Source organism: Oncorhynchus tshawytscha, linkage group LG31 (genome assembly GCF_018296145.1).
Source record: "Oncorhynchus tshawytscha isolate Ot180627B linkage group LG31, Otsh_v2.0, whole genome shotgun sequence".
NCBI lineage: Eukaryota > Metazoa > Chordata > Actinopteri > Salmoniformes > Salmonidae > Oncorhynchus > Oncorhynchus tshawytscha.
Window position 1 is genome coordinate 23,348,000 of NC_056459.1, and position 27,500 is coordinate 23,375,499.

The 27,500-nt window shown below is 43.4% G+C and overlaps 1 protein-coding gene across 2 annotated transcripts in view; it reads left to right on the forward strand.

The window, feature by feature from the left end:
* The window catches only part of vps50 (VPS50 EARP/GARPII complex subunit), a 229,402-nt gene that overhangs the window by 178,409 nt on the left and 23,493 nt on the right, over positions 1-27,500 (forward strand). For both annotated transcript variants that reach the window (XM_042310186.1, XM_042310187.1), the window contains 3 exons: positions 18,093-18,247; positions 24,717-24,813; positions 25,357-25,515. In XM_042310186.1, the coding sequence (XP_042166120.1) occupies positions 18,093-18,247; positions 24,717-24,813; positions 25,357-25,515 (411 nt within the window). The remainder of the gene's footprint in view (positions 1-18,092; positions 18,248-24,716; positions 24,814-25,356; positions 25,516-27,500) is intronic.

Sequence of the window (27,500 nt, forward strand, 5' to 3'; positions counted from 1 at the left end):
TCGCTCTGTCACGCTCGCTCTGTCACGCTCGCTCTGTCACGCTCGCTCTCTCACGCTCGCTCTCTCTCTCTCTCTCTCTCCATTAATGACACTCAAAGAAGCAGATTGGAAAACAAGATGCACTGACTGTCAGGCTTTGATCTTACCATCAACAGCTACATTGGTGAGCTCAGCGGATCCAGAAACATACATAATCAGACTTGTTTTTTTACCTCCATTTATCTGAACAAGTCAGTGCTATGACAGCTAGATGTCTGTTCTGATCCTAACCAGGGGAGTCCGTCGTCTTATTCGTTTTGTTTTCATTTGGAAGTTCATAGCGTAATTTCTAATTATCAAGAGCAGCTTGATAAGCTCCCCGGACTTTGATGCTGATGCCTGGATACAGAACAATACCCTGTGTATGTCTCATCCACTTGGGAGAGCAGTTTGTGTCATAAAGCTTTCATGGTTTAAAAGCATGAAGAAGAATCTGTGGGCTATGGGAGACCATATGACAATTCATAGACATTTCAGCTTGGCCTTCGATGATTAAAATGGAAACACGACATCAAACTAGCTCGGTCTCCAAAGATAATGGCCAGATCCATTGCTATTTTCAGCCTTACTCTGTTAATTGTCTACGATTATGAAGATAAATATTAGGATCGCAGGGTTAAGTACTTGCATCATTTTAACTTATGGCTTGGCCTCGTCTGAAATATGTTGGGAATTACTGTCAGCCTGACTCACCACAAAGTACTGGAGGCTTAAGTCTTGATTCATTCCACTGTCCTTACTGATATCAGTTTGTGTCAACTCTGATCAGCAAGTTGTCTATGTTAGTGCTGTAGAATACTGTAGGCTCAGTAAGGACATGATGAACCCTTTAACCCTCTGTGGCCACAAATTCATGTTCATAATCCACTCCTACTCACAATGGCCATGTCTGAAATCTGGCTAGCATTCTACTTTCTAAAAACTGTATACTGTGTACTACATACTATTTAGAATGTACTGTTTAGTATAAATGAATGCAGGAGGCAACGAATAACAGCAATACTACTCATTCATACTGAGAAGCCAACATCTAATTGCGATGATTTCCACCATCCATACATTTTGGTACAGCGTGTCCTTTCAGCTGATTATCAGCTCTTGTCAGAGACACATGGGTCTCGAAATATGATTCTCTACTTCAATAGTGTGCAGCAAATTTTACTAGATGAAAGCCAAATGAATACTTTCTAAATGTAATCCATTACAGTTACTAGTTACCTGTCCAAATTTGTAATCAGTAAAGTAACTATTGGATTACCCAACTCAGTAACTTAATCTGATTACATTGTTACTTTTAGATGACTTTCCCCTTAAGGCATTAGAAGAAGATAAAAATGTATGTTACCAATTGAACGACATCTATTGCAGGATAAATCAATGTTAACATAGCTGGCCATATATGGATGTTACATTTTACTTTATGGTTGGTTATGTTGGCTTCTTTGCTTTCTACTACATATAATAATACGATTAAATTATATCTTTACATTAAAAACTGAAGTTTATCAGAATTCCAGTCATTCCAATAAATGTTATACCCCTTGATCTTCAAGAATAGGATTTAGAAATATGGAAGTATAGATTAGCCAAATTGTTTTACCTGAGCATGACCCCAAAACTAAGGACTTATTTTTACTCTGTTGTTTATTTTGTTGTCATGGAGGACTTATTGGGCTCATTGATTCGAGTTGAAAAATAAATTCTGTCTTCATGTTTTGAGAACTACTGAAAAGTGCTATTTACATGTGGCAAATGAATGCCATTTGCTATAGGCCTATTGTTTACCTTTTTGTTGGTGATATCTTCATAATATGCAACTGTTTAACAATAACAAAATGGTCGCCCCACCTCTGTTTTGGTAAAAAGCTGAGGGATGGACCTGGAGAAATGTAACCATTCTCAGATTAATAGACCGAGCTATGGATGCAAGAGTATCAAAAGTATTGTTTTAACCATGCTGTGAGGATATACAGTGTTTGTTTACACTTACAATGTTTACAAACATCGGAGAAAAACAAGCTTCTAATTTGGTTTCTCATGGAGAGTAACAGCTGATTTTTCATGGAATATCTACATAGGCGTACAGAGGCCCATTATCAGCAACCATCATTCCTGTTTTCCAATGGCATGTTGTGTTAGTTAATCCAAGTTTATCATTTTAAAAGGCTAATTGATCATTTAGAAGAGTCTTTTGCAATTATGTTAACACAGCTGAAAACTGTTGTCCTGATTAAAGAAGCAATAAAATGGTCTTTCTTTAGACAAGTTAAGTATCTGGAGCATCAGCATTTGTGGGTTCAATTACAGGCTCAAAATGTCCAGAAATGAAGTACTTTCTTCTGAAACTCGTCAGTCTATTCTTGTTCTGAGAAATTAAGGCTATTCCATGCCAGAAATTTCCAAGAAATTGAAGATCTCGTTCGATGCTGTGTACTACTCCCTTCACAGAACAGGTGCATATTGAAGATGTTGGAAGAACTGTCCACATTTAGCCTACTTTTTGTCAGCCAACAAGATGAGTAAGCCTAACGACCAGCAAAAGTACTAGCCTATGTCAATCTACTATCCCCCATGGTACAAAAGTTTACCTATTCTATTTGTCAACTTGTCCTTCTGTGAAATAAATAAATATTCCAAACAACTTACTCTGGGACAGTTGTGGGATGCGATAGATCCCAAATTAATACAACCAGTCGCATCAAACAAACGTTTAAAGGCAATGAGGCTGATGCAACGTATCAGAACGTTTAGCTTAAAATGCGGATAAAGTGTTAGGCTATTTATTCACATTATCAGCACAGCAATGCGCACACGGCAGTAGGCTATTAGCGCGAATGTTCCAAAATGCAATCAATTAGCGGAAAAACACCATTCTCAAGTGACCCTAAATGCGATTATGCATGTGATGCTTTATTATACTTGTGCATTTGTATGGTGAAAATGATCTTCCCCAAACCTGAAACTCACGCTGCCTACGTATGCCAGGCTGTATAGTTGTAAAGCGGTTTAATGTGCTTAACTTGAAGTCATTATTTGGCCACTTTAGTTGTGATATGGGCTAGGCTACATGAGGTGTGCGACTATGATTTGAGAAAGTAAAAAAATAAAGGTATGCACTTTTTCCTGCCTAATGCACACAAACTGGGTGGCTTTACCAAGTGAAAATGCATCCTTCACAAGTGAAAATGCATCCTTCACAAGTGATAGGCTAATATTGTCACCCATTCTTAATTTAATGTTGTCTTTACATATATTAAATGATATACGTGTGAAATGAGTTTTGATTTAGAATGGACCATTATCATGCCCCTGTCTCAGAACAGGAGCAAAGGAAAAGAATACTGGTCACCTATGCATTTCAAAAACAAATGGAGGATGCTTTTCCTGTGGTTTATAGTGGTTAGAGCATTGGACTAGTAACCAAAAGGTTGCAAGATCAAATCCCCGAGCTGACAAGGTAAAAATCTGTCGTTCTGCCCCTGAACAAGGCAGCTAACACACTGTTCCTAGGTCGTCATTGAAAATAGGAATTTATTCTTAACTGACCTGCCTAGTTAAATAAAGTTATTTTTTTTAAAATAGGGAAAGTTGATAAATATAGTAGATCTAGCCTATAGAAAGCTGATGGGATCCTCTATTTAATAGAGGCCATCAAACTCTGTTTTCTCACGCAATTGCATTAGCCTATAGAAATGTTGCGCATCATGAGCTCATGGGCTCTCATGAAGTGTTTGATTAGATTTTTGGAAACATTTGCATTGGATGTTAGTGATTAGAGGGACAATAGAATGCTGGGTACCAAAGCATTTAGCAATTTTGGTAGTCTGCTAATGAACGTCAGAGCTTGGAGAAGCCTAGTTACCATGATGTCATGTGGAATTTGACTGCGGTGTGGTGGTTATACGGTCACCGTAACAACCCTGATCAGAACAGCGTTAGTGGTGCTGTGATTACTCAGTTCTCAGTAAGGGGAAATCAGGTTAACCAGTGAATTAGTGTGGAGATGTTGTCAGCATTAGTCATTTATCCATGGATGGTGTGAAAAGCCCCACGTCACCACTTCAGTGACTCATTACGGTTGAGTTTGAATGGGTTTTCAAAAAAAGGCTGTTATTTGTCTGGAACTTTGTCAAAAACTGCTCAGACACTTTCAAATGTGGTGTCTTCCTTACTTTGAGTTATTGATATGGACTTCAATGTTCTGCTGCTATGAAATTGGTATAATTCAAAACAGGTTCTACCCCTTGAAGTGTATTCTCCCAGTGAAAGACCTCTATGGGCCTCCTCATGAGATTCAGTCTGTCTTGAAATGATTCATTACCTCGAGCACCACTTTGATTCGACAACCAACAGATAATTAAAGTGTGGTGCGTTCACAATGAAATTCATTATAATTTTTCTCTCTTCCATCCTCCCTCTTGCCCTTTTATTACTTGTGCTCAGATAAAACTGAACATTCAATAGATAGAATAGGATTTTTTTTCCCCACTGATGTGCATTTTTATTTTTTTGAAATAAAGTGCTCTGGAGAACTTTCAGTTTATTCAGTGACATACAATTCATACAGTGACATACAATAGTGGAAATGAAGCAGTATTGGATTAGGTATTGATTTAATTGGTCTGGCCTGAAAAAACAGGAACCCTGAGTGACTCAGCTTGCATTTGAAATAACTTACCCTCATAGCTTTCACTCTTTATTTTGAGATTTTGTTATGGTTGAAAAATGAAGAAAGCTTTATGCAATCTTTTGAGTGTGGACCATCACACCTTTTGTCCACAGGTTTTACGCATCAGCCGAGCTTCTGGGAGAGCCGATGGTCCCCTTCTAATTTGTTGGTCAAATACAGTCATGTTTGTAAGGTGCATTAAGTGTAATCTCAAAGTTATGTATTTTACACCAATACTTTTATATAATGTATTTGAGCGTTTAACATACAGTAAGCTACTTCCTGCGGCAGGTAGCCTGGCGGGGAGGAGCGCTGCGCCTGTAAAGATTTGTCATTCTGAGCCAGGAAATTGGTGTGGCAGGGTAGCCTAGTGGTTAGAGCGTTGGACTAGTAACCGAAAGGTTGCAAGCTCAAATCCCCGAGCTGACAAGGTACAAATCTGTCGTTCTGCCCCTGAACAGGCAGTTAACCCACTGTTGCTAGGCCGTCATTGAAAATAAGAATTTGTTCTTAACTGACTTGCCTAGTAAAATAAAGGAATGAATAAATAAATAAATTAAAAATCTAAAAATTACCTGTTCCCCAGGCGCCAAAGACATGGATGTAGATTAAGGCAGCCATCCGCACCTCTCTGATTCAGAGGGGTTGGGTTAAATGCAGAAGTCACATTTCAGTTGAATGCATTGTTGTATCCCCCTTTTTTTGTTAATATATACTGTACCTGAACAATGACTAAGGCTCGTATGGTATACATAATAAATCGTATTTGATCCATTTAATATAGTAACTGTTCTAGATCTCTTGAAATGTAAGACATGTAAGTGACTGTTCAAAGATGGTCTCTGAACCCCCTTCTGATGGCAGACTACGTCAATAACACTCTCCTGTGTACTATTTTGTAGCTACTGTTTAAAAGCAGATTGCTTTTGATGCCACTGTCTGTCTTAAGGCACCCTTAAGAACCTGCGTACTAGAAGAGACACAGTATCACTGTGACATTAAAGTTATCCCTTAGGCTTGTCTGGTTCCTCTCTCCCTAATGCCCTTGTTTTCTCTCTGCATAATGTTTACAATCATTATCATTAAACCAGAAAATGTCAAGAACTTTGAAAGTTTCTTCATGTGCAGTTGCAAAAACCATCAAGTGCTATGATGAAACTGTCTCTCATGAGGACCGCCACAGGAAGACCCAGAGTTACCTCTGCTGCAGTTCATTAGAATTACCAGCCTCAGAAATTGCAGCCCAAATAAATGCTTCACAGAGTTCAAGTAACAGACACATCTCAACATCAACTGTTCAGAGGAGACTGTGAATCAGGCCTTCATTACCGAATGTCTGCAAAGAAACCGCTACTAAAGGACACCAATAGGAAGAAACTTGCTCGGGCAAAGAAACACAAGCAATGGACATTAGACTGGTGGAAATCTGTCCTTTGAGTTCAAATTTGAGATTTTTGGTTCCAACTGCCGTGTCTTTGTGAGATGCAGAGTAGGTGAACAGATGATCTCCGCAGCATTCTGCAGAGATACGCCATCCCATCTGGTTTACGCTTAGTGGGTCTATCATTTGTTTTTCAACAGGACAATGACCCAACACACCTCCAGGCTGTGTAAGGGCTATGTGACGAAGGAGAGTGATGGAGTGCTGCATCAGATCACCTGGCCTCCACAATCACCCGACCTCATCCCAATTGAGATGGTCTGGGATGAGTTGGACCGCAGATTGAAATAAAAGCAGCCAACAAGTGCGCAGCATATGTGGGAACTCCTTCAAGACTGTTGGAAAACATTCCAGGTGAAGCTGGTTGAGAGAATGCCAAGTGTGTGCAAATGCCTGAGTTTTGGCATTTATACAGCTGACTAGCGCTAGCTAACGCTACCTAGCTAATGCTATGTATTGATATATTATTGCCCATAATAATATAGTTACATATCACAATCTATTTTTTGTCCATCATCACTAATGAGTGATTTTGTCTCTTTAAGCATCTGTTGAACTTAAGCGATTCATTCTTCAGAGGCTATGCTTTTAGATATTGAACTATTCTTGCTGTGAGCGCCTCTGTTTTTAGCTACCGTTATAGGATTCCGACACCGGGCTCTTCAACTGGTTTGTCACTTTATTGAATATTCATTTCCCTCCTCTTGGATGCTCTGCTCCGTTTTGATGGAAGCTATAAATCACACGTCTGTGTCATAATGGAATGGATGCAAAGCGTTCTCAAGCACTTACACATTGGTTCAGCCTATATATTTATTCAACAATCACCAAACTTATATTCTGTCTTTTCTTCCTCAGCTCAGGTTGTCTTTTGTGGATTCACCCTGACTTTAGAAACGTTTCAGATGACCCTTTTTAATCACCCAAACAATATCTCAACCATTGTGCATCTTGCGTAATTGCACAGGCTTTTGCAGGTTGAATGAACGCCTTCTGAGGGAACAGCAAGTGGAATTGCAACGCAGTGTTGTGTTAGCATGTGTCTGGATAAACAGATTAGCAACTATAATTAATATGTAGCAGACTTAGTGACGCTACAGTATAACCGCTCTGGCAAATTACTTTAACATTTAGGCTACTCCAATCTCCGCAAGAGTGCACTCTCATGGATAACGCACATTAAGTTGACTTGGTACCTCAAGAGAAATAAACAGAAATATCCATAGTAATATGGTCTGTAAACTTCCTTATGGCCAATAACACAGTAGATCACGCCGAGACCAATAGTTGCCAAAAGAGGTAATGTAATGTACATAAGGCCCTACAGTAGATGTACAGCCTCATCCAGGGAAAATAGACATTTTTGGATGTCTCTCAAACAGTAGAGTAGTTGTATAGCTGTATTAAGAAAGATGTATGTTCTGGCGCCAAGCAGGTATTAACCCTGCCGAAAGGAAGAGAGTAGGATAGATGGAGAACGGCTACCAGATACACATCAGCAGAGGAGACGGCCGAGAGTTCCTTTGAACACAAACCAGTCTGGCAGGGCAATAATAGTCCAGCTACACAAAACATCAAAGGGAGCACTGTACAAAAAAAGAGAAAGTCTGCTGCAGTGTGTAAAGCAATGGAGAGGGAAATGAGTGAGTGAGAGAGAGAGAGAGGGGGTCTTAGCTGTTGACTTCAGGCTCGTTTGTCTGTGCAATTCAACTGTTGGTTTGATTGTCAAAGCATTTCAACACTGTTGCTACTAATCCATGCAATCAATGACAGGAGCGGTCCCATTAGATTCCAAACTGGACCTAGAGCGTTAACACCGGCGATCGATTTAAAAACTTTACAAACTAAGCACGCTGAAAATAAACAAGGCTTCTGCAAAGAGTAGCACACACTGTCAAAACTGCCGCGCCAACCGAGACCTTTCACAAAGAGCCAGAATGGCCATTTTCATTTCCTCCTTCCTGACTGCCGACGTGGCTGCGCAGGTGAAGGGTCTGTGTAGGATTTCACCACAATGGAAACTACTACTCTGGATAAGTATATTTTTTTATTTAACCTTTATTTAACGAGGCAAGTCAGTTAAATAAAAATACTTATTCACAATGACGGCCTACACCGGCCAAACCCGGACGACGCTGGGCAAATTGTGCGCCGCCCTATGGGACTCCCAATCACGCCCGGTTGTGATACAGCCTGGATGCGAACCAAGGTGTCTGTAGTGACGCCTCAAGCATTGAGATGCAGTGTCTTAGACCACTGCGCCACTCGGGAGCCAAAATATCAGAAGCCAACTCTACGAAAGTCTGTTTCCCCCCCAGTTTTCTGGTAAGAGACAGCCTGATACACTAACAGAATAAAACTATGTGGAGAATGTCTCAGGGATGGGGAGAAGTGGAGGATCCCTAACAACTTAAGGCCATATATTTGTTCTGTGGGACCATGTAGAATCTAGCCATTTCACAGTGTTGGACCAGTAACCGAAGGTCGCTGGTTCAAATCCCTGAGCTGGCAAGGTGGAAAATCTACCGTTCTGCCCTTGAGCAAGGCAGTTAACCTGCTTTGCTGTCTAGTCAAAAAGAGTATGACATTTTTGCCGCCCGGAGCATTTAATTCAATATCAAGGGAAGCTAGCTAGTATTTGGCCTCTTGATCAATAAATTATGAAAGAATAACCAATCAGCGTGGAGCTAAAATGAGTGAGCTCAACTGTGATTGGTCCTGGTGTGCCAAAACAAAGTGTCAAGGGAAGCCCGTTGGGATTTGGCTTCACACCAATCACATCAAAAGCAAAACATCATTGACTGAAAAAACATGAATTGTTGTGTCGTTGTGCTGCAGTAGCTACCTAAAATCTTCCCTTTTATTAGCCATGGAGGAAGATAGGGATTTGGACTTGGTTGTAATGGTGATTCTGAGCCAACCATGAATTCATACATTGACCCTGGCCTGAGTTCGAAATCTAGCTAGAAGTAGTAGGTTAACTCGCTAGTTAGCTGGCTCATCGCTGCCTATGAAAGTAATTTAGGCGAATTAGCAGGCCTTTTAGTCAGGTAGCCTAGTCTAGGACAACAAAAAAAATGTGTAGACTACTGTATGACAGTCATAGACCGTTTTGTCAACATCAAAGACAGGAGAGTGGTATTGGCGTTCCTCTACAAGAAGGGAAAGGGGATACCTTGTCAGTTTTACAACTGAATGCATTCAACTGAATCAGAGGGCTGCGGGGGACTGCCTTAATCGACATCCACTCCATCGGCGCTTGGGGAGCAGTTGTTGTTGGGGGTTAACTGCCTTGCTCGGGCAGACTGACAGATTTTTACCTTGTCGGCTCTGGATTCGTTCCTACCCGCCAGGCTACATTTTTCTTCTACTTGCTCACACACAGACACACACACACAGCCAGACAGACGGCAATCAGTACCATGGACAGCCACATGATATTTGGCTTTTTTTGATTAGACTAAATCCTTTTTGGAATTTTGCTGTCACTATTAGTCTATAAAGTTGTCACTATTAGTCTAAGCAGAGGTGATTTGATGTTGAAATGGTGCTGCAATGACGTTAGTTGTCACTATTAGTCTAAGCAGAGGTGATTTGATGATGTTGAGACGGTGCTGCAATGACGTTAGTTGTCACTATTAGTCTCAGCATAGGTGATTTGATGATGTTGAAATGATGCTGGAATGATGTTAGCAGAGGCGGCTCTGTTTCTGCGACTTCCGGTAACTCTGTAGTTCCTAATCAATACCAGACAGATGTTGCTCTCTGGTTTTGTGATGAAAGAAACGTGTTTGTGGTTGAATTTATTCTGCCTGTGTTGCTATTGTCTTCCCGTTGTGTCGGCCTTCTATATCACAGCGGCGTGTGAACTAACAGGCGTTTTGTCTTCCCGTTGTGTCGGCCTTCTATATCACAGCGGCGTGTGAACTAACGGGCGTTTTGTCTTCCCGTTGTGTCGGCCTTCTATATCACAGCGGTGTGTGAACTAACGGGCGTTTTGTCTTTTTGTCGGCCTTCTATATCACAGCGGTGTGTGAACTAACGGGCGTTTTGTCGGCCTTCGTGTGAACTAACGGGCGTTTTGTCTTCCCGTTGTGTCGGCCTTCTATATCACAGCGGCGTGTGAACTAACGGCCGTTGTGTCGGCCTTCTATATCACAGCGGCGTGTGAACTAACGGCCGTTGTGTCGGCCTTCTATATCACAGTGGCGTGTGAACTAACGGGCGTTTTGTCTTCCCGTTGTGTCGGCCTTCTATATCACAGCGGCGTGTGAACTAACGGGCGTTTTGTCTTCCCGTTGTGTCGGCCTTCTATATCACAGCGGCGTGTGAACTAACGGGCGTTTTGTCTTCCCGTTGTGTCGGCCTTCTATATCACAGCGGCGTGTGAACTAACGGGCGTTTTGTCTTCCCGTTGTGTCGGCCTTCTATATCACAGTGGCGTGTGAACTAACGGGCGTTTTGTCTTCCCGTTGTGTCGGCCTTCTATATCACAGCGGCGTGTGAACTAACGGGCGTTTTGTCTTCCCGTTGTGTCGGCCTTCTATATCACAGTGGCGTGTGAACTAACGGGCGTTGTGTTGGCCTTCTATATCACAGCGGCGTGTGAACTAACGGGCGTTGTGTCGGCCTTCTATATCACAGCGGCGTGTGAACTAACGGCCGTTGTGTCGGCCTTCTATATCACAGCGGCGTGTGAACTAACGGGTTATAGAGCAGCAGACAACCCAATTATCACACACAAGTTGTAAAATGTCTTTCCCCCCTGGCTTGGCTTCCCGGGGATTTTACCCACGCACCACTGCTGTACAGTATGTGGCCTTTGTCTCAGACTTGGCTGATCAGAACATTGAAAGGCGTTTGTTCTCTTCCATGGGACACCGCCATTCTGTGCCTGGGTTTCCCTGATAAAACTCTGAATTCCAGAAACTGGAGTGTTTTGTCTACTGAGGGGCCAGGAACCTATGATGATGTTAATGTGAGTCATTACTTACTGCTGTGGGTTTAGGAACAACGCAATCAAGTGGGGAAGTTTAAAATCCTTCATTTATTAAAGCAAATAACTAAAAGACTAAACCTTTTAATCCAATTATCTTTTGTTTTTGTTGTGTAAATAGAACTGAATGAGATCTCAGTCTGCGTATACCTGATTAGTGTGTATCCAGCTGTGAATTCCTTTAATACAAGCTGTTTTCTCAACAAGTATCTTCTTGATTTGATAGATTGTTTTCTGTCGTTATCCGGCCCTACGGTTACTGTAAATATCCAAGATGCCCAAAGGGCACCGGTAGACGGTTTATGTTCATGTGGTTTTTCAGCATGTAATAGTCATTTATTACTGATACATATTTAATGGATTGACAACAGCATGTATTATACTGTAGCAAAGATTGGGATATCAAAATGAAAAAAACATTTACTTAAGAGTCACTTATTCACCTCAAGTCTTTACGATAGCAGGTTGTTTTTCTATTCATGGGCTACAGTGTGAATCCTAAAACTGCCCTCCATTAGGAAAAATATTCTGTATCTTTCCCATCAAAAACTGTAATTAAAACAAGGCAAGAGTTACGAACTGTTCTCTGTTTTTATGGAGATCGTCAGGATTTTCATACCGTGTTAAATCCACAGGAGGAAACCATGTGGATTTATGAGCAATGTGAAGAGAAACTTCAGGGGGAACATTTTATTTTCCTCTTTGATTAAAGTGATTGTTTATGCCTGTGAAGCATGGTTTATAAAAGGACACAGTGTGCTCTTTTTGTTGGTGTAAATAGGAAACCTTGTATATGCACCGTAAATACATTTGATCTCGAAGACGTCGTTGTTTTTTAAATACAATACCTTCAGAAAGTATTCATGCCTCTTTACTTATTCCATATTTTGTTGTACTTTTCTCATTCACCTACACACAATACCCCATAATGACAGAGTGAAATCATGTTTTTATTCAATTAAATACAGAAATATCTCATTTACGTAAGTATTCACACCCGAGTCAACACTTTGTAGAAACACCTTGGGCAGCGATTGCAGCTGTGAGTCTTTCTGGGTAAGTTTCTCAGAAATGTCCACACCTGGATTGTGCAACAGTTGCCCATTATTCTTTTCAAAACCATTTTCAGGTCTTGCCGTAGATTTTCAAGTATATTTAATTTAAAAATTTCACTGCAACTCAGGAACATTCACCTTCTTCTTGGTAAGCAACTCCAGTGTAGATTTGACATTGTGTTTTAGGTTAATGTCCTGCTAAACTTAATCTCGCAGTGTCAGGTGGAAAGCAGACTGAACCAGGTTTTCCTCTAGGATTTTGCCTTTGCTTAGCTCCATTCCGTTTATTTTTCTATCCTGAAAAACTCCCCAGTCCTTAAAGATTACAAGCATATCCATAGCAACATGCAGGCACCACCATGCTTGGAGATATGGAGAGTGGTACTCCGTGATGTGTTGTATTAGATTTGCTCCAAACATAATACTTTGTATTCAGAACTAAAAGTGAATTGCTCTGCCACATTCTTTGCAGTATTACTTTAGTGACTTATTACAAACAGGAAGCATGTTTTGGAATATGTTTTTCTATACAGGCTTCTTTCTTTTCAATCTGTCATATTGTGGAGTAACTACAATGATGTTGATCCATCCTCAGTTTTCTCCTATCGCAGCCTTTAGACACTGTAACTGTGTTAAAGTCACCATTGGCCTCATGGTGAAATCCCTGAGTGGTTTCCTTCCTCTCTGGAAAATGAGTTAGGAAGGATGCCTGTATCTTTGTGGTGACTGGGTGCATTGATACACCATCCAAAGTGGTAATTAATAACTTCACCATGCTCAAAGGGATATATTCAATGTCTTCTTTTTTATTTCTACCAATATGTGCCCTCCTTTGAAAGGCATTGGAAAACCTCCCCGCTTTGTGTTTGAAATTCAATGCCTGACTGAGGGACCTTACAGATAATTATATGTGTGGGGTACAATGATGAGGCACTGAGTCCATGCAACTTATTATGTGACTTTTTAAGCACAGTTTTACTTCTGAACTTATTTATGCTTGTCATAAGAGCGGTTAAATACATATTGAGTCACAACATTTCAGCTTTTCATTTTTAATAAAATGTTTCCACTTTGACGTCATGGGCTATTGTGTGTAGGCCAGTTCAATTCAGGCTGTAACACAACAAAATGTAGAAAAGTCAAGTGGTGTGAATACTTTCTGAAGGCCCTGAACTTTGACCTAATGGCTTTAATCGGTCTGTTGGGATGGACTGATAGATTACCTTGCTTCCAGAGCAAGACAGCTTTGAAAAGCTTGACAAGATTTTAAAAATCAAATGCCAAAAAGTCTCAGTTGAGACCAAATCGATATTTCTTGTTAGCGTTCTGCAAAGAGAGGGTAAACGGTTTGGGCCTAGGTTTGGGCTAGTTGTCGGTTTCTTAATTACTTTTACTTTAGGGCTTATTTCATCATGAGTCATGTTCAGACTCAGAATAGAGTGTGGGGCTAATTGGTTTTCTAGATAAACTCCACTAGTGCAGGACGTTTATCATGTTTATGCTGCAGAAAGGACCCATAAGGCAGTTTACTGAACATCATTTCGTGGTTTTACTCCTTGAAGGTATTGCTCACCCAAATGAATAACTTGCATCATCTAATGGTTCCCTAGACAGAAGTAGGTGCGATTTGGAAAGTTAGCATCCAAAGACATTATCAAACTGGTATTTGACTCACAACCCTGGGAAGATTGCAAGTGACAGAGCATTCTACCATTCTCATTACAAAGCATCAGTTTAATGTTTTTGACATCTCGTTATGTCGAGAGGTGGCTGCCACGAGGAGCTACACACTGTGGGTACAGATCTAAGATCAGATTCCCCTCCCCCAGTTCGACCTTAATTTAGTGGGGAAAATGCAAAACCTAAGATCACCGTCGAGGGGCAACTTCACCGAACCCCGAACTTCATCTGAATGGTCATATTCCCTCTGCAGTGATATGAACATCCTAGTCTGTTTTAATGCTGCATGTTGAATGCCCAAACATTCTCTGATACTTTGATCTGACTCTTTGACATCCTTTAGACCTGCCCCTCTTATCATTGATTAATGGTTTCTAAGGTTACTCACAGAACTATTATTGGTAATGAATTAGTCTCTAGTAGGCCCCAAAGTGGCTATTTCCTACCAATTAAAAGCCCTTGCATGATTCATCATTTCTAATTAGCTACTTAACCAATGAATTAAATTACATTTAGTCATTTATGAGAAATGAATGTGGTATAATTTCACATTTTACATCATTCTTGAGTGTTTCAATGTTTGGACTGGTTCATATAGAGCTTGCCTTGCTACTTGATAGCAGTTCCTCATAATTATAATGACAAAATTCCAGTAAATTCCCAGGTTTTCGCGATATCCCAGTTGGAATATTCTCTTAAGCAGGAAGGAATATGCAGAATATCCAGGATCCTGCAGTCAGGATTGCTGGAAAACATGGGACTTTTGGGGAAAGTTACTGGACTGTTGCTATTTAGTATTAGGTAACCTGAGATAACAGGGTTGTTCTCCCCAGGAGAGACAGTGAGGTGAGTGAGTGAGTGAGTGAGTGAGTGAGTGAGTGAGTTTTAATGGCTTTCCACTTGGTCATTGCCAACTGCATGTGATTGCTATTGATTTGGCCCTGCTGCTCTGCTTCTGTTGTTTTTGGGATATATATATATATATACACGCACACACAACTTGACAAGCTGCATGATCCATTGTCAGGCCCAGATGGACCTTTATGTGAAAGATATTGTGATTTTTCTGCCTTCTGTAGAGAATTCTAATGACTTCTACTGTTTGGATTATATTGCGTTGTGATTAATGGATGTGGCCCGTGGGACCGGCTGAACTTCTGTATTTTGCAAATAAAGAAAAGCCAGATAAGTGTGTGTGAGAGTGAAATGTGCTGGAACATGTCAAACGGTAACAGAATCAATACAGACTATTCTAGAATACCACTGAGAGCTTACTTTCTTTCTACTGTTAAAAATAGGCCGAGTGATTTCCATAAGACTGCATAATATTGCATACATCACAGATTGAGTGAGAGCGGTAGTTTCTGTCCCAGTGGATCAAAAGGACAAAGGTGAGAAGGATGTTTCTTGACTTCTCGACCTTTCTTGCCTATATCTGTTTATTAATGCAATATGACCATGGGGTCAGAAAGAACTCTACTATATAATCAAAGTGTATTTGTCACATACGCCAAATACAACTGGTGTAGACTTTACCGTGAAATGATTACTTACAAGCCCTTAACCAACAATGCAGTTCAAGAAATGGAATCAAGAAAATATTTACTATATAAACTAAAGCAAAAAATCTAAGTAACACAATAAAATAACAATAACATGCTATATACAGGGGGTACCGGTACCGAGTCAATGTGTAGGGGTACAGGTTAGTCGACGTAATTTGTACATGTATGTAGGGGTAAAATGACTATGCATAGATAATAAACAGCGAGTAGCAGAAGTGTGTCGATGTAAATACTCCGGGTGGCCATTTGATTAATTGTTCAGCAGTTTTATAGCTTGCGGGTAGAAGCTGTTAACGAGCCTTTTGGACCTAGACTTGGCGCTCTGGTACCACTTGCCATGTGATAGCGCAGAGAGCAGTCTATGACTTGGGTGACTGGAGTCTTTGGCAATTATTTGGGCCTTCCTCTGACACCGGCTAGTATATAGGTCCTGGATGGCAGGAAGCTTGGCCACAGTGATGTACTGGGTTACTACCCTCTGTAGTGCCTTACGGCTGGATGCCGAGCAGTTGCCATACCAGGTGGTTATGCAACCGGTCACGATGCTTTCGATGGTGCAGCTGTAGAACTTTTTGAGGATCTGGGGACCCATACCAAGTATTTTCAGTCTTGAGGGGGGAAAGGCAATGTCGTGTCCTCCTCACGACTTTCTTGGTGTGTTTGGACCATGACAGTTTGTTGATGTGGACACCAAGGAAATTGAAGTTCTCGATCTGCTCCACTACAGCCTTGTCAATGATAATGGGGGCCTGTTCGACGCTCCTTTTCCTGTAGTCCACGATCATCTCCTTTGTCTTGCTCACGTTGAGGGAGAGGTTGTTGTCGTGGCACCACACTGCCAGGTCTCTGACCTCCCTATAAGCTGTCTCATCTTTGTCAGTGATCAGGCCTACCACTGTTGTGTCGTCAGCAAACTTGGAGTTTGAGTCATGCTTGGCCACGCATTCGTGGATGAACAGGGAGTACAGTCAGGGACCGTGTTGAGGATCAGCATGACGGATGTGTTGTTACCTACCCTTACCACCTGGGGGCTGTAAGGGAAATCTGCCCTATGTTTATACAAGAGACCACAGGAAACTTCTTTGATCAGAGGTTAGTTTGTTTAATAAGGATCGCAAGCCTGATTGCAACCCGGAGTTTACACTGACAGTAATTTGAAAGTAACACACTCAGTACAAAATATGGTGTTTTCCCTTTTTATCCCCTACTGAGGATCACTCCGCCCAGGGTGATGTCCCTTAACTTTAATAGCATATAAGCTCATAATTAATAGTTGCTCTGCTAGGCTGAGTTCAGTTTATTGTTATTTTCAGTTAGTTTCCCAATCCTTCTTCCTCCTATTGCTATCATGTGCTAGCAGAAGTAAGACTGGAACATCGTATCAACAGGAACTGAAAGTATAGTTTCAACACACAGACATCTGACTTTTGTACAGTTGACCTCTTCATGCACTTACAAGTGTCTACCACCGATTCTTAATCCCAAGCTAAAGCATAACATGAATCATTGTACTTTTGTAATTACCGGTAGAATTGCAATGTACAGATATAAATGTCCTATCAGGGAGGTGTTTAGTTCGAGGGTCCTTAGCTTAGTGATGAGCTTTGTGGGCACTATGGTGTTGAACGCTGAGCTCTAGTCTTGATCAGGGAGAAGTTGAAAATGTCATTGAAGAAGCTTGCCAGTTGCTCTGCGCATGCTCTGAATACACGTCCTAGTAATCCGTCTGGCCCCGCGGCCTTGTGAATGTTGACCTGTTTAAAGGTCTTCCTCCCATCAACTACGGAGAGCATGATCACACAGTTGTATAGAACAGCTGGTGCTCTCATGCACGCCTCAGTGTTGCTTTGCCTCTGAGCGAGCATAAACGGCATTTAGCTCGTCTGGTATGCTCACGTCACAGGGCAGCTCACGGCTGGGTTTCACTTTGTAGTCCGTAATAGTTTGCAAGCCCTGCCACATCTGACCCAATGTACATACAAAATACGCTAGACTCTGGTAAGCATGCAATTTATTAGGCTGCAGATGAAGTAAGTTATGATGAATTTCACAGGGAGGTGAAAGTGCAATGTGATTGATGCTCCTTTCCAGTAACATCAAGGATCTTATTCTGGTGACATGATGATTGAAGCTTGGCTGCCATTTAACAAATAAAAAGAATTTAGCTCTTTTGTCCATAATAATCTCATAATGTAGGTAGCCTACCCACACTGTGTCTGCGAGAGGTTGGCTAGAGCGCAAATACCACGACCAGAGTGGGCACATTCTCTATAGAACACAAATTTGTGACAAAACCATCAGTAGAGTTGAAAATGCGATGGAAACTCATTTTTATTCGGTACATTATTCGGTACATGGGACCGCAAAAGTCATTTTTATGTGCATTATGTCATCACACAGCCTTTTATGTGCGACAAGTCTATTTGACGGAAACACATCTCCGATGGGAAAATGGTTTTTATTCTTATTTTAGAATATTTGCATGAAAATCTTTCGCAAAGTTGGATGGAAACCTAGCTACTGTGTCTCCCTGGTCTGTCAGCCAAATCATCTATCCTTCTGTCTCTATCGCTGTCCTTTCACAGCTAACTGGTCCCTGTCTCTGTCGGTCTGACTGTCTCGCTCCCTCTCTGTCCCCCTGTTATAGGATTCTCTGGGGGAAGGCAGCTCCAGCGTGCACGGTGGTCCGGGGGAGGACAGAAAGGAGAAGGTGCCCAGCCCCCACCTCAGCCAGCTTGTGGTCCTGACAGCCAGCGAGACCCTCTATGGCCTGGCCCAGAGGGTGGTCGCCACAGAGTCACTGTAAGAGAACCCTCCTTCAGTAACTCATTCATACCTCTCTATGGTCCTTTAGAAGTCCCCTCTTTATACTTGATACCTCTGTCTACCTGTAACGGGTGGCTGACACTGAGTCACTATACTCCTGAGAGTATTCATCATGTCTTGCAACGGAAACCGTTTATCATGCAAGAACCAAACGGGAGCAAACAGAACGAAACTGGGAGGGACCTCCCTGAATTTATCCAATAGAAATTCCAGTTTTCGTTGCAAAATGTTTTCCTTTTGGAGTAAATGATTTCTGTTGCGAAACGTTTGCAACAGAATCGGCATAATGAATACATCCCTGTTTATTCCTCTGTATGGTCCTTTAGAAGTCCCTAGAGGGGGGTGGCCAGAGATACTTTAGGGTCAGGGTGACCACTTTGCTCTTTGGATAAAGTTGGTAACGTTAAACATGTTTGTTAGCTAATTAAAGTTTGATTCAGTGCAGCTCTGTTGGTGAAACAGTAGGTAGTGTGCTGTCTGCCACAGAACTGTGTGTGTGTCCCTGCCCTCCCTTTGCCTCTCCTTCTCTCTGCAGCCATGAGATCTGAAGACGACTGCTGTTGTAAGACGAGCAGTTTTCCTGATGAGTCAATAGAGGCTGTCTCACGACTGCATGCCCGAGGGGTATTCATTGAATTAAGTGGTATGATGCAGGAGTCTCTGGAAGCTCAACGTGTGTCTGGCTGCATTCCAAATGGCACCCTGTTCCCCAAGGGCTCTGGTCAAAAGTAGTGCACTATATAATGAATATGGCGCCATTTGGAACTAACTCTCTTCCTTTTCTCTAATCTTCAGGATGCTGGCGCTGCAGGGAAACGGGCTGTTAGATCACTTTTTATTCCTCAATTGAGTTAGTGGATATTTCTCTCCCCAGTTTGCATTCTGCTGTTATTTACAGTTCAGTACCAGTCTCCCACTTTGTCTCTCCCTTTCTTTCTCCCTTCTCTGTCATTATCCTCTCTTTCCTGGTCTCCCTCTCCCAGTCTCCCTCTCCCGGTCTCTCTCTGTCTCTCTACCGGTCTCTGTCTCTATCTCCTGGTCTCTCCGTCTCTCCCGGTCTCTGTCTGTCTCTCCCGATCTCTGTCTCTCTCTCCCGGTCTCTGTCTCTCTCTCCCGGTCTCTGTCTCTCTCTCCCGGTCTCTGTCTCTCTCTCCCGGTCTCTGTCTCTCTCTCCCGGTCTCTGTCTCTCTCTCCCGGTCTCTGTCTCTCTCTCCCGGTCTCTGTCTCTCTCTCCCGGTCTCTGTCTCTCTCTCCCGGTCTCTGTCTCTCTCTCCCGGTCTCTGTCTCTCTCTCCCGGTTTCTGTCTCTCTCTCCCGGTCTCGGTCTGCCTCTTCCGGTCTCTCTCGGTCTCTCTCGGTCTGCCTCTTCCGGTCTCTCTCGGTCTGCCTCTTCCGGTCTCTCTCGGTCTCTCTCGGTCTCGGTCTCGCTCTCTCGCTCTCTCGGTCTCGCTCTCTCTCTCTCGGTCTCGCTCTCTCTCTCTCGGTCTCGCTCTCTCTCTCTCGGTCTCGCTCTCTCTCTCTCGGTCTCTCTCGGTCTCGCTCTCTCGGTCTCTCTCGGTCTCGCTCTCTCGGTCTCGCTCTCTCGGTCTCGCTCTCTCGGTCTCGCTCTCTCGGTCTCGCTCTCTCGGTCTCGCTCTCTCGGTCTCGCTCTCTCGGTCTCGCTCTCTCGGTCTCGCTCTCTCTCTCTCTCTCTCGGTCTCGCTCGCTCTCTCTCGGTCTCGCTCGCTCTCTCTCGGTCTCGCTCGCTCTCTCTCGGTCTCGCTCGCTCTCTCTCGGTCTCGCTCGCTCTCTCTCGGTCTCGCTCGCTCTCTCTCGGTCTCGCTCGCTCTCTCTCGGTCTCGCTCGCTCTCTCTCGGTCTCGCTCGCTCGCTCTCTCTCGGTCTCGCTCGCTCGCTCTCTCTCGGTCTCGCTCGCTCGCTCTCTCTCGGTCTCGCTCGCTCGCTCTCTCTCGGTCTCGCTCGCTCGCTCTCTCTCGGTCTCGCTCGCTCGCTCTCTCTCGGTCTCGCTCGCTCGCTCTCGGTCTCGCTCGCTCGCTCTCTCTCGGTCTCGCTCGCTCTCTCTCGGTCTCGCTCGCTCTCTCTCGCTCTCGCTCGGTCTCGCTCGCTCGCTCTCTCTCGGTCTCGCTCGCTCTCTCTCTCGGTCTCGCTCGCGCTCTCTCTCGGTCTCGCTCGCGCTCTCTCTCGGTCTCGCTCGCGCTCTCTCTCGGTCTCGCTCGCTCTCTCTCGGTCTCGCTCGCTCTCTCTCGGTCTCGCTCGCTCTCTCTCTCGGTCTCGCTCGCTCTCTCTCTCGGTCTCGCTCGCGCTCTCTCTCGGTCTCGCTCGCGCTCTCTCTCGGTCTCGCTCGCGCTCTCTCTCGGTCTCGCTCGCTCTCTCTCGGTCTCGCTCGCTCTCGGTCTCGGTTTCTCTCTCTCTTTCACTTCATTTCCCTTTTCACTCCCTCATCTACACACCACACACACACACACACGCTTAGGCATTCACTATTCATACATAACAGTCTAGCAATAGCCGATCCCCAACTTGGAGTGGTTTATGTGAAACTACTTATGAATGCCCATATGCCAGCCAGGGACCCCGATTCCGAGGCACCAGCCACCACACCCGCTGCCAGATGGCCCCAATAGAAAACTAGACTGAAAAGGTTTTGATGAAACGTTATCTTTTTAAACCTTTGAGAGCAGGTAGCAGAAAGGGACACCGCTTAATTAAAGGGCCAATCAACAAACGAAACAATGGAAAAGCGTTCCCCCTGCCACTATTTCGGTAGAAAGCTGACGGATGGGACTGGAGAAATTGGATTCATGGACTGACCATCCATGATATCAAAATTATAGTTTTAACCATGTTTTGAGGCTTTACATTGTTTGTTTACTTTTACTTTGTTTACATTGGAGTAAAACAAGCATATATTTTGGGTTCTGATGGGGAACAACAGTTGAGCTAAGCTCATGAGGCATTTATAAGTTATATTCTTCTAAAATCAATGGGCATATGCCATCTGCTGATTGCCCCATTAATGGAAGTAAGAAAGGGTCCTTAGTAAGGGTGTAACGGTTCACCAAACACACAGCTCGGTACATATTGCGGTTTCGGGGTCACGGTTCAGTTCAGCTTCAGTAAAGGGGGAAAATAAAATGCCAACAGTTTGCTACTATAGTAGAAAATACAAAGTGTTGGTGTTCCTGATTCCATATACACTGAGTGTACAAAACATTATGAACACCTGCTCATTCCATGACATAGACTGACCAGGTGAATCCAGGTGAAAGCTAGGATCCCTTATTGATGTCACTTGTTAAATCCACTTCAATTAGTGTAGATGAAGGGGAGAAGACAGGTTAAAGAAGGATTTTTAAGCCTGGAGACAATAGAGACTTGGATCGTGCATGTGTGCCGTTCAGAGGGTGAATGGTAGTAGGTGCCAGGCACACTGGTTTGTGTCAAGAACTGCAACACTGCTGTTTTTTTTTCACGCTCAACAGTTTACCGACTGTATCAAGAATGGTCCTCCACCCAAAGGACATCCAGCCAACTTGACACAACTGTGGGAAGCATTAGAGTCAACATGGGCCAGCATCCATGTGGAACGCTTTCCACACTTTGTAGAATCCATGCCATGCCCCAACGAATTGAGACTGTTCTGAGGACAAAAGAGGGATGCTACTCAATACTATTAAGATGTTCCTAATGTTTTGTACACTCAGTTTGTCCGCCCGTCTGTAGTAAGCGCAACACAGGGTGCATTGGTCAATTCCTTGACAAATTTGGCTTTAGCTTGCTTATATAGAGCGGGTACTACATGTTTGCTGAAATAGGTGTGAGAGAACGAAGTTCGTAACGTGCCTCGAGCTCTTTTGCAAGGTGCTAAACCCCCCTATTCTACTCAACTGACAAGAATGGGCGCATATCCTCGGTTATAAATATACCTCACTCTTGAAATGCATTCCAGGTGACTACCTCATGAAGCTGGTTGAGAGAATGCCAAGAGTGTGCAAAGCTGTCATCAAGGCAAAGGGTTGCTACTTTGAAGGATCTCAAATACAAAATATATTTGGATTTGTTTAATACTTTTCTGGTTACTACATGATTCCATATGCGTTATTTCATAGTTTTGTTGTCTTCACTATTATTCTATTGTAGAAAATAGTAAAATAAAGAAAAACCCTTGAATGAGTAGTTGTGTTCAAAATGTTGACTGGTACTGTATATTTTTTTATGTATTCATTCTTGTTCAAGGTCCCTGTGCCGAACTGTTCAGTACCAATACGTGTACCGTTACACCCGTAGTTCTTAGGGGATAAGACATATAGCCATCTACCCCTGTGCATAATTGCACTGAATTTTTGTTCCCCTCAGAGCAGGGTTATTGAAGCTAGGCACCACTTAACCCCTCTGCTGCAGCACCCAGACATGCTCAGCATATAATACACCATTTTTAATATAGCCATTACTGGCTGTTGGAGCCTCTAAAGGCCTTCTCTACCTGTAACACCTCATTTAGCATTTGCTTTAATGGAATAATCAATGAGGGCCGCCCCGGGGCCCTGGGCAAAGATCAAGATTATAGGTGCAAGAGATGAGGGCCGGGGAAAATGCCTTTAGCCATTGTCTATTTATATAAGCATAACCCAATAAATGGCAGGGCTTAGCTCGTTTGGCCCCCGCGGCTTAGCGGCATATCTCTCCCCACGGTAAACATAAGCTTTGTGTTCACGTGGCGGCTGGTGCATAATGAACATTTTCAGAGTCCAGAAAAACAAATGTATTTGCCAAGGCTCATTTGTGGGGCTGTTGGTGTATTAAACGGTGGCATGGGCTAGCTGTGTGTGTGTCTCGTGGCGTCTTGGACACTACTTGTGCTTGTTAATGTTGGATGGTTGAGTGTAAATTCACTCTTTCTGGTCTTTGGTGACGTTCTATTTGCTTCCCACTCATCCGCTTGACCCAACATTTGCAATTTATATCCGTCCCCGACACACAGATTTTCACAAAGTTTAAATGTGTTTTTGTTTGTCATTGGTCAGCTAACTGCTACTGTAACAAGCACTTGTTAATAAAGAATTTGTCCTCTCAATGTCTTTATGTAACGCGCATCTTGGAAACGCCACATTATAGACATACACGTTTAATATCTTTCTCTGGTCTCTATCCTCAGTAATGACATTTGAATGGTTCGTGTTGCGTCACCAAAAAAAACAAGCTTCAAGTGCAACTCCTATTCAATGGCTAAACTATTTATATTGCCATGGCCTTGCTACGTGGTCGGTCATTAAAAACAAATCTCCTGTTCAGCATTCTCTGTTGCCCTTCATAAATCTGTAGTTATTGTATGACACTCCAGATTTCTATGCTACTCTAGTTCCCTGACTGACTGGCTGACTGGCTGACTGGCTGACTCGCCTGAACTCCAACCCAGTTAGCTGAACTTATTTTCTTGAATTGTGTTTATGTAAGCAAAATGTAAACAAACTGAAAATAATGGCATCGATCACGCTGACACATTTAGAAAAACGTGCCACAGGTTTTAGACTGGATAAGCTTTTGTTTTTGTTTCTATTGATTTTAGTTTTCCTCCCCCAAACTGTTCTGCTCAGTGTTTGCTATTATATAGCAGTGTTGATGAAAACCCAGTGAATGTAAAAACTCCTGAGTTTTAGGCTTGCAGGCCTGATATGGTGTTAATTTCTACCAACAAAGAAGGTGCAGTATGACCTGGCCAAAACTACCTCTCTAGCTACGTCCCACCCCATTCCACCTCCATCTGAAGTTAGGACTAAAACTACCTCTCTAGCTACGTCCCACCCCATTCCACCTCCATCTGAAGTTAGGACTGTAACTACCTCTCTAGCTACGTCCCACCCCATTCCATCTCCATCTGAAGTTAGGACTGTAACTACCTCTCTAGCTACGTCCCACCCCATTCCACCTCCATCTGAAGTTAGGACTGTAACTACCTCTCTAGCTACGTCCCACCCCATTCCACATCCATCTGAAGTTAGGACTAAAACTACCTCTCTAGCTACGTCCCACCCCATTCCACCTCCATCTGAAGTTAGGACTGTAACTACCTCTCTAGCTACGTCCCACCCCATTCCACCTCCATCTGAAGTTAGGACTGAAACTACCTCTCTAGCTACGTCCCACCCCATTCCACCTCCATCTGAAGTTAGGACTGAAACTACCTCTCTAGCTACATCCCACCCCATTCCACCTCCATCTGAAGTTAGGACTGAAATGACCTCTGTAACAAGCACAGAGGAATCAAGAGAAATTTCTAAAGCTCAGGGGAGAGAGGTGGATAATGGCAAACCTTTCTGTCTATAATATCCCAATCCATCCAGCCAAAGCCCCTGCTTCCCTGTCTCCTCCTATCCCTTTCCATACTCCTTTAACCCTGCCTCCATTTCTGATCCACCTAGCTAAAAGCCTGTACTGGTTTCTGTCCAGGGTGTTTCTGGCCGAGCAGTTTGAGTTCCTTCAGTCTCACCTAGACACCATGATGCCTGCAGCCAAGAAGCCGTTCCTCCAGCAGTTCTACTCACAGGTCAGTCAGTCCACAACTTTATGGATGTATCTGAAATGGCACCTTATTCCCTGCAAAGTTCACTGGGGCGTTGCACAGACCATCATTTGCATGGCAAAGAGGGACTTTGCAATTAATTGCAATTCATCTGATCACTCTTCATAACATTCTGGAGTATATGCAAATTGTCATCATACAAACTGAGGTAGCAGACGTTGTTAAAATGAATTATTGTGTCATTCTCAAATCTTTTGGCCATGACTGTACACATGGCCTTATCAGTGAGGGTGTAAATGGCTGTTGACCACACATGGCCTTATCATTGAGGGTGTAAACGGCTGTTGACCACACATGGCCTTATCAGTGAGGGTGTAAATGGCTGTTGACCAAACATGGCCTTATCAGTGAGGGTATAAATGGCTGTTGAGCACAAACCCTTCGGTGTTAGCTTGTTTTTTCAATGTGTGTACCATTACAAAGTCATGAAGGTTTCACATTTTCTAAAGAACCCCCAAATGAATATCTGTCTTTGTTTATTCCATTGTCCTTGTCATTCTCTTATAGACTGTCTCCACGGCCAGTGAGCTACGTAAACCCATATACTGGGTGGTGGCGGCCAAGGCTTTAGACTACGAACAGATGCTGCTGCTGATGGCTGGAGTTAAGTGGGACATTAGGGAGATAATGTCGCAGCACAACGTGTACGTTGACGTCCTGTTAAAGGTAATGTGGCATGTCTGACTGTTTTGAATATGTGTGGGTGTAATGAATGAAATGGTCAAGGGAATTGTTAGCCTGCAGGTAAGTAAGTGTGTGTGTGTGTGGAGGGTCTGTGTATTCCTGTAATTGATTATTTTGTAAGGTTATGTCCGTTAATCATGTCATTGCTGATTTCTCTCTGTATATATTTTCTGTAATAGCCCTAAGGAGCTATAAACTCTACATATAGAATGCTGGAACATAGTGGTGGTGCCACACAGTCATGTCCAATCAGTCTATGTGGAGACCTGACTTAGGGCTTGACCTGAAAAAGAGGCCTGTCTCTGTACCAAGATAGATAAATATCATTATTTCTGAAACATTTATTTATATATATATATATATACATACACTGCTCAAAAAACTAAAGGGAACACTTAAAACAACATAATGTAACTCCAAGTCAATCACACTTCTGTGAAATCAAACTGTCCACTTAGGAAGCAACACTGATTGACAATAAATGTCACATGCTGTTGTGCAAGTGGAATAGACAACAGGTGGAAATTATAGGCAATTAGCAAGACACCACCAATAAAGGAGTGGTTCTGCAGGTGGTGACCACAGACCACTTCTCAGTTCCTATGCTTCCTGGCTGATGTTTTGGTCACTTTTGAATGCTGGCGGTGCTTTCACTCTAGTTGTAGCATGAGACGGAGTCTACAACCCACACAAGTTGCTCAGGTAGTGCAGCTCATCCAGGATGGAACATCAATGCGAGCTGTGTCTGTCAGCGTAGTGTCCAGTGCATGGAGGCGCTACCAGGAGACAGGCCAGTACATCAGGAGACGTGGAGGAGGCCGCAGGAGGGCAACAACCCAGCAGCAGGACCGCTACCTCCACCTTTGTGCAAGGAGGAGCAGGAGGAGCACTGCCAGAGCTCTGCAAAATGACCTCCAGCAAGCCACAAATGTGCATGTGTCTTCTCAAACGGTCAGAAACAGACTCCATGAGGGTGGTATGAGGGCCCGACGTCCACAGGTGGGGGTTGTGCTTACAGCCCAACACCGTGCAGGGCGTTTGGCATTTGCCAGAGAACACCAAGATTGGCAAATTCGCCACTGGCGCCTTGTGCTCTTCACAGATGTTCACACTGAGCACATGTGACAGAGTCTGGAGACGCCGTGGAGAACGTTCTGCTGCCTGCAACATCCTCCAGCATGACCGGTTTGGCGGTGGGTCAGTCATGGTGTGGGGTGGCATTTCTTTGGGGGGCCGCACAGCCCTCCATGTGCTTGCCAGAGGTAGCCTGACTGCCATTAGGTACCGAGATGAGATCCTCAGACCCTTTGTGAGACCATATGCTGGTGCTGTTGGCCCTGGGTTCCTCCTAATGCAAGACAATGCTAGACCTCATGTGGCTGGAGTGTGTCAGCAGTTCCTGCAAGAGGAAGGCATTGATGCTATGGACTGGCACGCCCGTTCCCCAGACCTGAATCCAATTGAGCACTTCTGGGACATCATGTCTCGCTCCATCCACCAACACCACGTTGCACCACAGACTGTCCAGGAGTTGGCGGATGCTTTAGTCCAGGTCTGGGAGGAGATCCCTCAGGAGACCATCCGCCACCTCATCAGGAGCATGCCCAGGCATTGTAGGGAGGTCATACATGCACGTGGAGGCCACACACACTACTGAGCCTCATTTTGACTTGTTTTAAGGACATTACATCAAAGTTGGATCAACCTGTAGTGTGGTTTTCCACTTTAATTTTGAGTGTGACTCCAAATCCAGACCTCCATGGGTTGATAAATTTGATTTCCATTGATAATTTTTGTGTGATTTTGTTGTCAGCGCGATTTTGTGATTTTGTTGTCAGTGCATTCAACTATGTAAAGTATCTAATAAGAATATTTCATTCATTCAGATCTAGGATGTGTTATTTTAGTGTTCCCTTTATTTTTTGAGTAGTGTATATATATATATATATATATACAGTAGGTTTGGA